This window comes from Aulonocara sp. 'chitande type north' Nkhata Bay, linkage group LG5 (genome assembly GCF_057382095.1).
Source record: "Aulonocara sp. 'chitande type north' Nkhata Bay isolate Kocher_YH1m ecotype deep benthic linkage group LG5, A_spYH_male_GT1.1, whole genome shotgun sequence".
Lineage (NCBI taxonomy): Eukaryota > Metazoa > Chordata > Actinopteri > Cichliformes > Cichlidae > Aulonocara > Aulonocara sp. 'chitande type north' Nkhata Bay.
The window spans coordinates 42704738-42719629 of NC_141348.1; the positions used below are offsets into that span (position 1 = coordinate 42704738).

Sequence of the window (14892 nt, forward strand, 5' to 3'; positions counted from 1 at the left end):
CATAAAAGCAAATAAAGACAGGAGGGGTTGCAGATGGAAGCAGCAGACTGAGATACGGGGAAAGATACAGAGAGGCAGCATGACGGTGACAGACACCGAGATTAAAGTCTCAAGTCTAAAGAGAATTTGAGAGGAGAGTTTAAAAAAAATCCACAGGGTGTTTCTGTGGGCATAACACGCTCAGTCTGAATCAACACGCACTGATGGCATTAGAATACAGAGGATGTTTAATGGGAGCTTCATTAACACATCTATTGGACTGAAAAGCAGAAGCACATGAAAAGCTAGGGATGCTTTTTTATTGTACGCAACATAATCGTGATAATTTAGGTCAGTAAGTGTAACACAAATTCTTAAGTTAACCTTAATATGAAAATGTGTGGTGTGTGTCCACCTCTTTTTCATTTGTTTGTTTATATTTTAATTTCAGATTTCTTTCATACGAGCGATACCTGCCTGCCTGCAGGGCTGGAAGCTTCCATCAAACTCAGGCCGGACGACAGGCCCTCAGCTCAGTCTATGAATTCATGTTTTTGATGCTAATTCTTTATAAGTTTGTCTCTGAAACCTATGGATTTCTGTTTGGGTCTGATGGGTGTATTTTGTCAAGAATAGAAACCACTGGATTGTCTTCTAGTCCTAACACAGTAGTTTTATTGACTAAGCAAGTTTTAATGATAACTAGTAAAGGATTACCACCTCCAACCCTGCAGCCTCTAAATGCACTTTTTACCCTTTAAAAGTGGAAAACATTTGTTTTGTTCATATGGACATGGATGAGGACAGAAGAGACCGCCTCTGCTGGACTACGTTGGAAGATCCGCCATCTTGGCTCAGACTGAACTAAACACTGTGTGTGTGAGAGTTTGGGCTTTTAAGCAGGAAGTAAAACTGTAAAAGGAAAGAGGTGCGCTTGCACTGAAATACACAAAAATACATACTTGTTCAAATACATAAAATACACAGAGGACATAAGTAGAAATCAGCATATCCCCAAAGCATCCACGAACACACACTGCGATGTAAAATATCCTTATTTTGAAGAAATCATTTCAAAATGACTCCGGGACGCAGGAAACGTTAAACACGCTGCTGGGCTCTGAGTAATCCCTCTCTGAGCTCTTTGCTTTTGGCTTCTTCTCTTCAACTGCTGTTCAGTATAAACCAAAATGCATTTTCAAGTTTGTAAGGGCCGCCTTGGTTTTTATTTTGGGTATGAAGCACGACTCATATCGTACACACGAGCTTACTGCTGCGTGTGATGAACTTCCCCGCCTACGTGTGAAAACGCTGCAACCTCTTTATCGTGACTTAACTTTCTGTTTCTCCAGAGGAGGGAGAAAGTACGTGGTGGAGGCGAGGATCTCCTCCACCCCCCATCCCTGCTCGACTGGGTGTGTTTCAGCACCACGGACAGCAGCCAGCTGCTCTCAAGCCTCATCATACTTTAATCTTTCAGCCTCCTCACATCGCGTGTGAAGGCTGAGAACAGAAACAGCACTGAGTCCACCTCAGAGCAGCGCTCGGTATTGTGTGTTAACACTGGCACTGGTCATGTTTAGGCCTAAGGACAGCACCCACCAGAGTTCACAAAAGGTTGGACCAGCACAATTTTCACCTACACAGAGAAGTGTGTCTTAGCAGATCAAGCCATCTGCCTCTCCCTGCAGCAGCCAATTGAATCCAGCCATGCTCACTTCACCCCTCCCAGGGAAACTTGTCCTCTGATAGCATTTTACCTGATTAAACACACACCAGTGTTTTGTTCTTAATGTACGTGTGAACAAATGTAACTGATTTAACCAGTTTAGGCATGCTTAACCTGAACACTCATGTTAGATCAAAGCCTGTAAAACCAGTAAATTGATCTCAAAGGCTTTCTTCCTTTTTGTATTTTGTTGATTTCTGTTAGTTTAGATCATCCACGATCAGCTGATCTCAGGCCAGCTGACATCCCATGACACCCTATCCATCTGATAAATCTTAGTTGGTTTAGCCAGCAACCGACCTCCAAAACAACGCGTTCTCTTCACGCTGCTCCGGTGTCGTGTCTGTTTTCATTAATGGGCCTTGGAAGAAAAAAAGAATCTGCTCTTGATTACAGTTGTAGTCGTTCTGATTAAAATTAAAAACATAAAAGCAAATTAATGACCTGCTTATATGCAGAATGACAGGACTGAATAAATGCGTCTGTGCTGCACCTTTTATGAAAATGTTACCCACTAAAGACGCAGTTACAATCAATGCAAAACCAGAACACAAGGCTGATGTAATGTGCACTTTAGATGCTGGCAATCATTTTTAAGAACTGCAAAGAACTTTGTAATCAAATGACCTTTGTTTTATAAGTATTAGTTCTTTGAGTGTTACTTGTTACACACACACACAGTAATAAGCACCTTGCTGAGCGCTGGGTGTGTGCCAGTCGGGGACTGCGGTGATGACTTCACCTTCTGTTTAGCCGACTAGTTGTCAGCTGGAAACAACACAACATTACCAGCTCAGCGTCTCCCTCTCAGTCTGATTACCTCACCGTATCTCCGCTCTGACTCCCCTCTGCCTGTGTTCTCTTTCTCTGCCTCTTTCTAACCCATGAAGTTAGTCGGTATTCATTTGGTGTAATTAGTTACTTATCTTTTATGCAGTTGCAAAGTGCTGCTGGGGTTTGCTACGGGATGCCATTAACTAATTAAGCTGAACTGATTGCAATAGAATACATTTATTTATTGTGTGTATTTATATCACTGTGCTGCATAATCTTTTCCCAGCGCAACATTTTCATGCAGAGAACAGATCAGGAACAAACAACACAAACTGCTTTATTCAGTGTAAACACTGTGATCTACACAAAGTCCCGCCCCATCACCAGATGACGTGAACAGGTGAGAGCAGGTACTTTTATTAATCAAGTACACGTGCATAGTGACCAGTTATCAGTGCGCTGTAGGTAAACAAGCTACGCACATTGAAAGCCATGAGACCTACTGATGTTTGGCGAACGTCTCATGTGCACCAGCAGCTTGGTATTCCATAGAAAGCCTTTGAGATCATCTATAGGCTCTTAAAACTGTCAGCAGTTAGCCCCGGAGAAGCCTGACCTGCTTACGTTTCAGTATCCTGCAAACCACGTGAGACTTCCTACCAGTTTGATGCTTCTGTCCTCTGAGACTTATGTTATAGAAGCCATATGACCAAAGCTATAAATCTGGGTCACAAACATGTGAATGCTGATAAGTGTGCAACTGTTTGACGCTTCCAAAGCTCACGAGCAGCACAGTTCGATGATCATGTAGCAGGCGTTGGTGTTTCTCCACGTGTTCTCATTCTAGGGTGTGAAATATTGTTTTTCTGATGGAAGCTGCGGGTTTCTCACCTGTGTCCCATTTGGGATTTTGTATCTTTTTGACTTTAGCCACGTTTGACTTCAAATGCACATCTTCACAATGGAAAATTATGAAAAACAGGACAAACACAGTGTGTCAGAATGTGTCACCAAGGGTTCCCTTACAAGATCATAAATGTGACGAACTGAGCAACCCATCCTACTGTTGCACTGATGTCATTCATCACCTCGTCCACATCAGTGAGGAATAGTTTGGGCGTATCTTTGAGATGTTCACAGCTTTGTCAAAACATCAGCACCGGCACCAAAACACTAACAGACAACAGGCTGGTTTTCAGGTCAAAGCAATCAGAAAAATGGCCTCCTAATACAGATTAAGCTTGCATTTATAAAACAGGGTCTGCAGAAATAATCTTATTCTTTGAGATAAACCTCTTGACCAATGCTCTGAGAGGCTTTAACCCTGTGAGACGCAAACAGGATAAGCAGTGGAGAAATTAGATGGACTGGGTACGTTGAGCAGCTGAACAGGGGTGTGTTCCTAAGGTCCCTTCAGCACAGTAACAATCGTGCTTGAATCGTATCTGAGAAACTTACTAAAACTTTCCAAAAGTCAGAGCAAGAGACACAGAAAAGGACTGTCTTTACCTTATGATACAGTACACAAGCCCTTTAAGAAAGGACCATATTAATAAGGACAATCTGTGTCTTTGTTAACTCGTTGCTTTGACGTGGGATTAAAAGACGGACTGAAGGAGTGATGGACCTGGATGGATGAATGGATGGACGGACTTGCTATCAGTTTCCACAGGCAGTGGTGATAATTCATCGTGTCCAACTTGAGTTCTTCTCGCCTAATGGTTCATGAGTGGCAGAGTCATGACAGAAGAGAGAGTGAACGTATTTCCTCAAAGACAAACTTCAGATGTACAAATCATTGTTGGGCACAAACCACATTAAAAGTATCGTCTCATAAAAGGACATAAAAGCAGATATAATGTTTTCTTTTATGGAACTGTACTTTATCACATTCACAGAAGCAGATTTTTCAGGCAGTAAATTAATGACTTGCTGAAGTGAATACGGCGAGGATTCATTTATAATGTGAATGTAGGAAAGTTTATTTTTCACATCACAAAAAACATTTTTAGTTTATGGAAAAATGCATCAAATATTTCTAAAGAACATGAAGATTTTATCTTTAGGGAGTTGGATTTTTCTGAAGGCAGAAATGTGTAAAGTGTATTTAAATAAGAGTTAAAAGGCTCTTTCAGAAGAAACAGACTTGGTGACTCGCCTGTGCAGATGCAGCATCATCTTTTTCCAAAAGGTGTCGGCCTCGCCCTGTTATGCCTAAAGCTTCACTTTGGTTTCAGGGCTTTGACACACCAGCCGCAGCAGAACTGACCACTGTAAGGTTTTAGAGTTGTACAAAGTCCACGTGGGCGGTATCCACACAAGCAGTCAGTAAAGAAAAATGACAGACTTGTTTCATTAATGACAGAACTTCACTGCCAGAGGACACTTAGTACATCAAGGAGCCACTCAGCGCTTTGACGAAATGGCATTAATTGACCACCCAGAATGAAAATAGGCTCAACGTTCCAAAAAATAAAGATCCTGAAAGCATAATTGTGATGACTTTTATCCTCCAAGTTCCTCCAACAGCCACAAAAAGAGGTGATTTCCTCCAAAACTTATCAGAAGTACAAAAAATGTCCTCTGACGATAATAAAAGTTTCTCACATCCTTAAGCTTGTTCTCCAATGTTCTGACCGCCATCAAGCCGCTTATTCACACCGGATATAGCCCAGTGACGCATCATCCTTCAAAGTCTTGTCAAGATAAGTTTTTTACGATGAAGCTATGACATTTGACAAATAGGCCGAGTCTGACTCAAAGGCGAGGAAAACAAATGACATAAGAATTCATTAAAGTTGGTTTATAAAGTCTGACACTAGAAGCCCTCTCCAGCCCCCCACCCTCCGGTTCACAGCAGTGACAGATGAGCACAGGCGACGGCGGCAAAATGAAAAGCTGGTCCAGAATAAATAAGTCAGAGTGAAGACAAAGAGAGACAAACAAGGTGCCGCGCTCCTTCACACCTCTGTCACCTTCACAGTGTTACCGTTTTAGCGCCGTGTACGCTGCTGCACGCCTGCTGGAGGTGTGACGAATGTGATGCTGTACGACATGTCTGTGTTAAAGTCACCTGCCCACCTGTGTGTTGTGTGTGTCAGTTCTTTCTGATTTCAGTGTGTCTAAACAACAATGAACCATCTGTGTGTTTTATGTAGGAGGATGTTTGGATATCAGGAAACCTGATGATTTACAGTTGAATTTGCTAGGAATTATAGACTGTACATAAAAGATGGACGTAGCTACCACGACGTCTCGGACTGAACAGTGCGTTCCTGTTAGCAGGGTATTTGCCCCACACTGTCTTGATGTCTTGAGACTGGACACAGAGTGCTCATAGAATTGTGACTTAATAAAAACATAGCTCCGCCCTAAATCGTGCCTTCCTTTATCCGTCTTTTTGGCTCTAATTGGAATCACGATTTACAAACATAACATAACTTCATATTAAATAAGACTTCAAACTAGCGACTGGGCTCATGAACTCCCTAACAAAGTGTGGACAGCTCAGGTGAACTGTGGAACTTTTTCCTCGTAGATTTCTACACCGTCAGAATTACCTTTGAAATCAGAGGAACGCCCCCTGCTGGCCATTAGAAAAAACTTCTGAATAAGTATCACTTCTAAGGCCCAGAATGTAAACCCTTCACATACAGCTTCAGTGCTCTTGCAATTTTAAACACACACTGACTGATTTGCAAACTTTTCTGTGGCTAACAGAGAGAGTTCTCATCTTCAGCAGGTGCATTTCATAAGGAGGCTGTCTGGAACGTCTGTTCATTTGTCCATCTGTCTTCCTCTCTGCCTGTCTGTCTGTCTGTGTGCGTTCTGTGTTATCTGAGTGTGAGAACTGAGTGCTGTGCTGTGCAGCCCTGGGGGAGGTGAAGCTGCATTCAGGAACCTCTATGGGTGCCACAAAGCTGCATTCATGCAGCTGAATAGCTGTTTTCTACAACCAGGCACTAGTCATCCCAACTCCATTGGAAGGGCTCTATGAGTTACCACTCTCCCTGCCTTGGTATGCAAAGCATTATGCAGCAAAAACACAAATGGCTGGATTAACAAAGGGCACACAAAGCATACTTACATGGAAACATTGAAGGGATACGCGACTCTGTAGTTTCAAAGGACGGTGTTTTTAGGATTTCTGCGTTCTTCCCTCTATCCAGTGGCAAATAAAGAATTTCCTCTTTCTTTTCCTTTTTTCAGCTCTCAGTCAGTCACAGTTACACATCATTTTTTCCACGTTTCCGTATTGTCAGCGCACCAAACGGCCGTTATCAGATGTTATCGGTCCCATACTTATTTCCTCCTCTACACGGCAGCCATCACCTCACTCGTGATGGTGACTCCACACTGCTGAAGAGAGAGAGGACGGCAGTGGAGGCTTGGTCCACTTGACTCTGGATTTCTGGACTGAGCTTTCATTAAAATATTCAATGTAGTTTTTTACACTGTTTAGTTTGCGTTAGTACTTGGTAAGTATCATCTTTTTCCCAACCCAAAGCTCCATTTTCTTATTTTACCACATCAGGAAATGTCTCAAGCATTTTTTCACATGGCCACTAGAGGTCTCTGACAACAGGTGTTAGAGATCTCTTTCTGTTAAAAGGGAGTTCTTCCTCCCCACAGTTGCCATGTTCTGCTCGTGGGGGTCTGATAGATAACTGATAATGATCAATCAGTGTGAGGGTAACATCCAAATCAGGTGACTTTTCCATAACTTTATAGAAAATTTATGACAATTATCATTTTAATAACAAAGTTGTTTTCGTGATGGACTTTTACAGAACTTTAGAGTCCATTTCCCGAATGTCTTTTCTTACGATTCTCCTAAAAGATAACTAAGCTGTCAGATTTACTGTGAACATGTGGGCGGTGACGACTGCACCTGTGCTCCTCTTACGATGTCATTATCGTGTGGATCTCTTTTTCCAGCAGTGTCACCACCCTGCAGAGTGAAATGTGTGGCACTTTAAGCGAACACCTAATGTTCTGTGTGATGGAGTCTTTGAAGGGTGATATTCACGATTGCTTTCCACACTCCTGCACTGTCAGATTATGGTGCCGTTTTCCTTTTGTGGAGTCTACCAGCGGGCGATGTGAAGGCTTGTAAGATGTGGCACAATTCTGATTTCGATGCTAAGAGGCTTCTAGCAGAGTAAATCAAACAGCCGCAGCACGCATCCTCAGCTGGAGTCTACTGAAGGTATCAGGAAGCAGGAAAAACACCCACAGCCTCTCATTTAAATTCAGCTAATGTCTCTTTCCAATTAACAGATTGGCAGAGTCATGACTGCCCAAATTGACTTCCTGTCAGCAGAGGCCTCGCTCCCTCACGCTGCAGACATTGTGTGGCATTTCACCGGATTGGTCGCTCGGAAAGATCCTGGCAGCTGTCAGTCGATACCTCTGCCCATCGGGGACAGGAAGTCTGGCACCTCATGTGAAATACCTATGCTAATTTTCTTGAACTGTCCAAGTTAAGATCACTGAGTACACAGTGTTCCACCTGCATGGGTGGTCTCGGGGCCAATTAGTGAGGAAATGTTTAATCGTTTGAGAGAGAGACAACGAGGGGGGTGGGGGGGGGGGGGGGTCATGAAATACTCAAAATCTCACTAAAGTATACAATAAGCATGAAAATCATCTTCTCAGGGTATTGACACAATGAAAGAATCAAGAAACTGAAAGTTAGTATAACCATCAGAGGAAGAGCTCCTTGAACATGACCTGTACCACAAAGATAGCAGTGCTGAGGGGAAGGTAAAGAACAGCTGTAAAATAAAGCAGGATGGTCCAAGAGGCAGTGCAACCTGCGGTACTGGTACCGGAAATGCTCATGCACCAATCAGATTTGAGCAATCCACATTAGATACAGGCATGCTGCCAGTGCCATTAGAAAGTAAAATAAAGGTTATAATTGGTACTTCTGCAGCCGGGAGCAGTAATTATTATTAAGGAGATTTTATGCTGCATTCATAAATATACGTTGATTAGAGTGTCAATAAAATTCTTATAAAATTAAATTAAGATTTTGTTCCTTGATCAACGTGACATGTAGGACAGAGTAGGCCTGGGAATAGGCAGAGACCGTCCTCCATAACCAATCATTTTATTGTATAAGCAGGCCTGAAAATGACAGTAAAGAGTTCATGGCTGAAGTTTTAGTGACAAGACTGCACACAAAAAAAAAAATCTTTAGAGATCCAGCAACATTCGCAACAAACATTTAAAAAGCACCAACACAGCAGGAGCACAAGACCAAGAACAATACTCCACACACACTAAAATATCCTTCCAGGACGTTGATGAGTTTGTGATATTTTCATGAGAACATCAAGATGATGTCACTCAGCGTTTCTCTTTAATGTCATGTGTACTTGTGGCAACATGATTTAACCATATCTCACAATGTTTAGAGTCGTTCCTGGATCCTTGCTGACTCCAGACGTTCGTCACTTCCCAGATAGCCACACCATTGATGCAACTCTATAACTTTTTGGATCACATGATCTCTTTGGTGGAGGTAAGAAAGTCGATTTTGGGTCAGCAGTGTTTTTCCAAACAGGCCTTTAGGTGTGGCTGCCTGAAAGACGTGCAGCAGATAAACGGGAGATAAATGGGGAGTGAGAATAATTGGACTGTGGATCTTTGGCTAACGGGCCCAAAGCACCAGCTCTCATCTGAAAACATTCACCGTCATCGTGCTGCCACAGCACGCTGCGTAATCAATCACTGCTGTCAAGTCTCAGTTACCTGCACTGCCCATTATCACCGCATCCTGTTCCTGTCCTTGCTTCAGTTTCACTTCACCCACTTTCACGCACTATAAACCCACACCAGAAGCGACGACACAGCCCCTCTCTCATCCCGCACCCGTCACACTTACACAGGACTGCTGTAAGGCTCTGATCTGTTCTACCACACCAGAACAGACGACAAGGACCACAGACCAGGCGCGCAGACCGGAGACAGGACTTGACAGAACAGATAAAACAAAACACCATTTCCAGCCTCCAGCGCCTCAGGTGCCGCAGACACATCTCAAAGGGAATACTGTAGACGGTGTGCAGATAAGAACCTGTAGTCTCTGCACAGTTCCTCATACCCACAGGCGCTTCTTTGGAACAGATTCCAGTGAGATGACCCCTTTCATTTCACAGATTACAGATTTTCACTTTACAACCTGATTTAGACATCGAAGGCGCAGGAGCAGCTGAATGTCTGTAATGCTATTATACGAAAATAAAGTGCGCAAACATTAACTGCGGTTTCTGGAGGTGATGCGTTTGGCACCATCCTCTGCGTAAAAAACAAAGCTGTGTACCAGGACATCATCAGACAAACATCACTGATTTACTCACCCACTCCAATTTTCTCATCCTCTGTCGGCGTCCACATGATGTCCTGCTGCACCCACAGCAAAATCCTCTAAAGAAAGTAGCTATAATCACCCGATGGGTCGCTTCATGGAAATCCGAGTGACGACGAGAAAGACGAGGAGGACCGCGGAGCAAAAGTTTACTGAAAATGGCTACGGGGAAAAAAAACAACCTTAAACCACTCTGAAAATGTGAAAGTTGTCTTAAATAAATGACGGTTAGTATCCTGTCAGGTTGGCGGTGACGCATGGCGCAGTGTGTCGGTCCATCTCAGCGGCTGTGCTGCGCTCCTCGGGAACGAACCGCCAGAGAAATCCTCCACAGGGGCGTCAAGGCGATTTCAAGCCAAACAGGGGGCTTTTAACCCCACCTGTGGGCATTAGAGTGGCATTTGGTTAAGCAAAAAGGCGGCCGGAGCAGATGAACTATGATTTATGAGGATTTCATTAGAGCGCGAGACTTTCCCATTCAGGAAAATCCCACGATCACTCGTGTTTCCCGTCAAGTTCTGTCCGGGCTCGGGAATCCTGTCCTCACTCAGTGAGCATCCCTCCAGAGCGAAGCTTCTGGTGCTCTTGTGTCTTTGAACCATGCGTCTGAACCTCGCTTCCTTCCGTCGCAGCTGCTGAACTTGTCGTGAGCAGATGAAGAAAAAGCTCAGTCCCGTCTGCGTGCGAGCCGTGCGCAGCAGCGGGGAAGCCTCCGTCAGTTTAAGAGGATCAGGGTGGAGCGCGGCTGAGGTGGTCAGGAGGGGGGGGGGCTCGTTTGGTCTGCACAGCCTGCACGCGCACAGGAGCCTACGGCGGCTGACCCCTCAGACCACGAGTGGGAATAAAAGACGCAAATATATATATAATATATAAACTCACTTAGAATTACTCTGAGCATGTGCAGTATCGCGCACGCGCGCACACACCGGCCGTGATATCACTTTACAGCACCGTGACACAGCCTCGGTCGTGCTATCACTGACACGCGTGTACAGCCGCTAATGACAGCCGTCTGCAGCTCAGCAGCTCCACGCGCGTTTGTTGCGCGTGCTGCGCCCCCGCGTGGACACTTCAGAGCAGCACGCGCTGTGACAGCTGTGTCACAAATATGGTGATATGACACAGCGTTGAGAAAGAAACCTTAAAGCATTTTAATTTTCCTTTTCTTATGAGCAGATTTTCACAATAAATATTTATATTTTTTATTTGTCTTCATCATAGTCAACGACCCATCTACGGGGGGGTAATATAGTGCACTGCTCATAACAATCAGAGGTGGCCAAAGTACAGATATTCTGTACTTAAAAAGAAGTACTAGTGTTGAAAAATACTACAGTCAAAGTTGAAGTACTGATTCAACTTCGCCTCTGAAAAGTACTCAAAGTAAGAAAGTAAAAGTAGTTCTTTGGAGGACGTTACTGCCAGCTATTTTTATGCAAAGCTAACTGAGCCTTGTGCTTTATTACTGTAATAATTAAATAATATTAGCAGATGACAATACAAACTTTACTTCAGTTTAAACTTTAATTCTAATAAATATTCTCATCTTGAATCTCATGAGCAGAGAATGTAGAGGGTGACTTTGCCTCTGAACAGGAAAATGTGAGCAGTCAGGGGCTAACGTGGATGCAGCCGGTGGGGGGACACTAAACTGGTTGTAATGGCTCAGTGTGGGGAAAACAATCATAACTCACAATAACTTCTACTGAGAGCTCCAGTAGATGTTCTTAGTGTACAGGCTGTGATCAGCTGACCTGCTGCTTTTGTGGGTGTACATGCCTGAATTCAGCCAGATGTGAGCAGATGTTTTATGAGTTGTCCTGGCTGATGCCCATCCTCTGCACTGACAGTACACTGTTGATGCTGTCTTTACATTAGATACTATAAAGTTGGTATGAAGGTGAGATTCAGTGAATGAATATCAGCATCATCAGCTAACATTCATATGAATCTCTGCTATAAGCTGTGAGCATGAAGCACAGCCACTGTGCACCAGTCACACACTGTTCTTTACTGCAAATCCATCACAGTGCAGCAAACTAAGCTGTTTATCCTGCAGATTCTCATGCAGCCTTTAAAAAACTGCCTCAGTTTGATTTACAGCAGGTTTCACAGTATGAAAAACATATCACATGCACAGATTTAAAAACATGGGGACTTACATATCAGCTTTAAATGAGCAGCCCTTCCTTTTAAATCTAAGCTCTCTTCTTCCTCTCCTCTCCTGTCTTTCTTATCTTTCTCCATCTCTGAGTGAACTTAGCTCTCTGTCTTTTCTCTCCCGGTGAAATAAGCAGCTGGAGTTTTAGCTGCAACACACTGTGAGACAAACACACAAACAGTTTGTGTGTTTGCTGATGTTTGTTGAAATTCTGCATTTAAAATTACCTCTCTACCACAGCGTGTCTTTTGTCTTCCTCCCCTCACCGAGCCGGAGGTTTCTTCCTGTTAAAAGGGAGTTTTTCCTTCCCACTGTCACCAAAGTGCTTGATCATAGGGGGTCATATGATTGTTGGGTTTTTCTCTGTATCTATTATTGTAGGGTCTACTGCACAATATAAAGCACCTTGAGGCGACTGTTGTTGTGATAATCGACTTCCAAATTTAAATCGAATTGAATAGAGCACATGATTAGAAAAAAATTAGTCAAATATTATGATTTCAATAAATATCTTTATGTCTTGGTGTATCTTACAGATATAATGCAGTCTGAAGCTCACAGAGAACAAGCTGGACCTGCCAGTATTAACCAACACCTTCAGGTTTCCAAATTGGGGGATTTTGCATTAAATTTAGGCTAATTTTTGTAAACTTGGTGGCTAAAAGGAGGTGATAATTTAAATGACCAGAGGACAGAGTGACTGATGACGTCTACTAAAGCACTCAGAAGCTGCACTGAGAATCAGGGTTTAAGGTTTTCTTCAGTTTCAAAGTAATTTGTGGTACACACAGACTCAAACTAAGCAGAGCTGTAGGCGGTATTTTCAGCGTACTTATATTTACAGAATATGAACAATAAAAAGTTAAAAACAGAAGTTGCAGCCCAACTAAACCCAGCGCATCCATGGCAACATTATTTCTGTTTGCTGCCACACTTTACACCTGTGGACGAGAATGGGATGCAAAAAATATTTAAAATGAAGATTTAATTTCCACGTGTGGACTCCAGCGAGACGAACCCATTAGCTTAATGTGTCCCCGTAAGTGTTCACGACGTGACAGCTCTTCCAATCCAGAGAAACAGAGGCTCACATTTGTAGTTTTCAGACTCGGAGATGAAATATCCTGATATCACCCCCTCCATGGTTTCCACTCAACCTCTGTGTGTCTGGCAGGAATAATAATGTTCCCACAGAAGGCACACCGGTTATACAAACTATCAAAACATACTGTGGGAGTAAAAATGATCCGTTAACTGAAAGAAAGCTGCCCTGTGAATGGGATTCCTCACCGTCTAGTGCTGTAGCAGTTTTCCTGAGTCCTGCATCTCTTTCATGTTTTTCTGTCTCTGATGACCACGCTCGACTCTTTATGATTCAACTATTTGTTCCACAGCCCACCGGCAATATATGCACAATGTCACATTCAAGATCGGAATGAAAGGATTTAAAACATTCAGAGAACAAATCAGAATGCTGGAGGCGTCGGCGCAGGCAGGGTCAGCTCGCTGCCGGGAAAAAAGGAGGAACAGATGAAACTGAGAAGAGGAGGAAACAGGACGGAGAGAGGAGACTGACAGCGAGCGACGTTTCCCCACGAATAAGAACTCACTTCAACACGCTGCTGTCCACAGAGACCTGAAAGTAACACAGCCGAGGAGAAACGCTCGTCTGGACTCACGGCTCTGCAGAAACCACAGCATCTCTCCCTCATCAACAGGTGATTGTTTAGCATCACTCGAACTTGGAAAATCTTTTTTTAAAAGTCTCGCTGCATGTTCAAACAAAGAAAGATTAATTTAAAAGATTAGTCATGTGATTTGAAAATAAAGAGCTTGGTGGGCGTGTACTCTGTGCGTCTGCAGCCAGCAGGCTTTATTTCATGTGCCCGACCACGTCTGGATTCCTAACTCGTCCACTCCTGAACACCGAGCAGAAAGCGTGCTCTGGTTTGTGCCTGAAACAGCTGCTGTGACTCGATTTATGACCTGCTGCTGTGGTTGGCAGAGAACAGTGAAAAAGTGCCTACAGATGTTTCTGCTGCCCTTTAACTACTGAAGTATCTCAAGATCTATGAAAGTAAGACTGTAGAGGAAGTTATTATCTAAATTATACTCTAATGAACTGTGTGAGGTCTACATGATCCTCACCTGTAAGCTGTCAGGAAAGTGATGTTTTCAATAGACACACATCAGCAATCCTTCTGTTCCCTCCAAAGGTTGGGCTCATTCCTCCACATCAGCAATGACTTAAACCTCACCGGGATTCACCTCCAACGCTTCAACCACCTTTAGAGATCATTTGTGTGGGAATTAAATCCTCTGAGGTGCTTTCCTCCAACCATCATACAGATTCAACTTCAACCACAGCACCTGAAGTTGGCTGGTCAGCTGTGGTGGCCGCTCTCGCCTCAGCTTCCAGCAATTGTCCTTCTCTTTGACCCAGAGCCATCGGGAGGCTCTTACCCCAAATCTTCAGGCCTCTGTTTTCCCCTCCCGGCTTCTCACTGCTCCGCTCTTCAGTGAGATCCAAACTTAAAGGACTAGGAATCCTCGACAACCCTCTTTAAACCAGGCTTTTCCTGCTGGTCCAGTACAAGCTGCTGGTCGTTGCTCCTGTCTGTCTCTGCTGCTTCCTCGGTCCTCCAACTCTGCAGTTAGTTTTTACCAGGACAATCAAACTGAACCCTGACACACGAAGTGCCTTTCAGTACTGCTCGAGCACACAGTCCTGTGAGAACAGAAGCCCCGCCCACCTGCTGTTCAACCCATCTGTTTGACAGGAGCAGCCAATAAGAAGAAGGCTGGCCTAAATCCATCCAGTTAAAAACATCCAGTCTTTAAATCTGTAGAAAACAACCTCAACACTGTGTATAT

The 14892-nt window shown here is 43.7% G+C and overlaps 1 protein-coding gene across 9 annotated transcripts in view; it reads right to left on the reverse strand.

Moving 5' to 3' along the window:
• The window catches only part of LOC147331413 (dedicator of cytokinesis protein 3-like), a 251942-nt gene extending 241383 nt beyond the window's left edge, over positions 1 to 10559 (reverse strand). For all 9 annotated transcript variants that reach the window (XM_086293683.1, XM_086293682.1, XM_086293678.1 and 6 more), the window contains exon 1: positions 9850 to 10559. In XM_086293683.1, coding sequence (XP_086149809.1) covers positions 9850 to 9886 — 37 coding nt within the window. In that variant the 5' untranslated portion in view covers positions 9887 to 10559. The remainder of the gene's footprint in view (positions 1 to 9849) is intronic.
• Positions 10560 to 14892: the final 4333 nt, after the last annotated feature.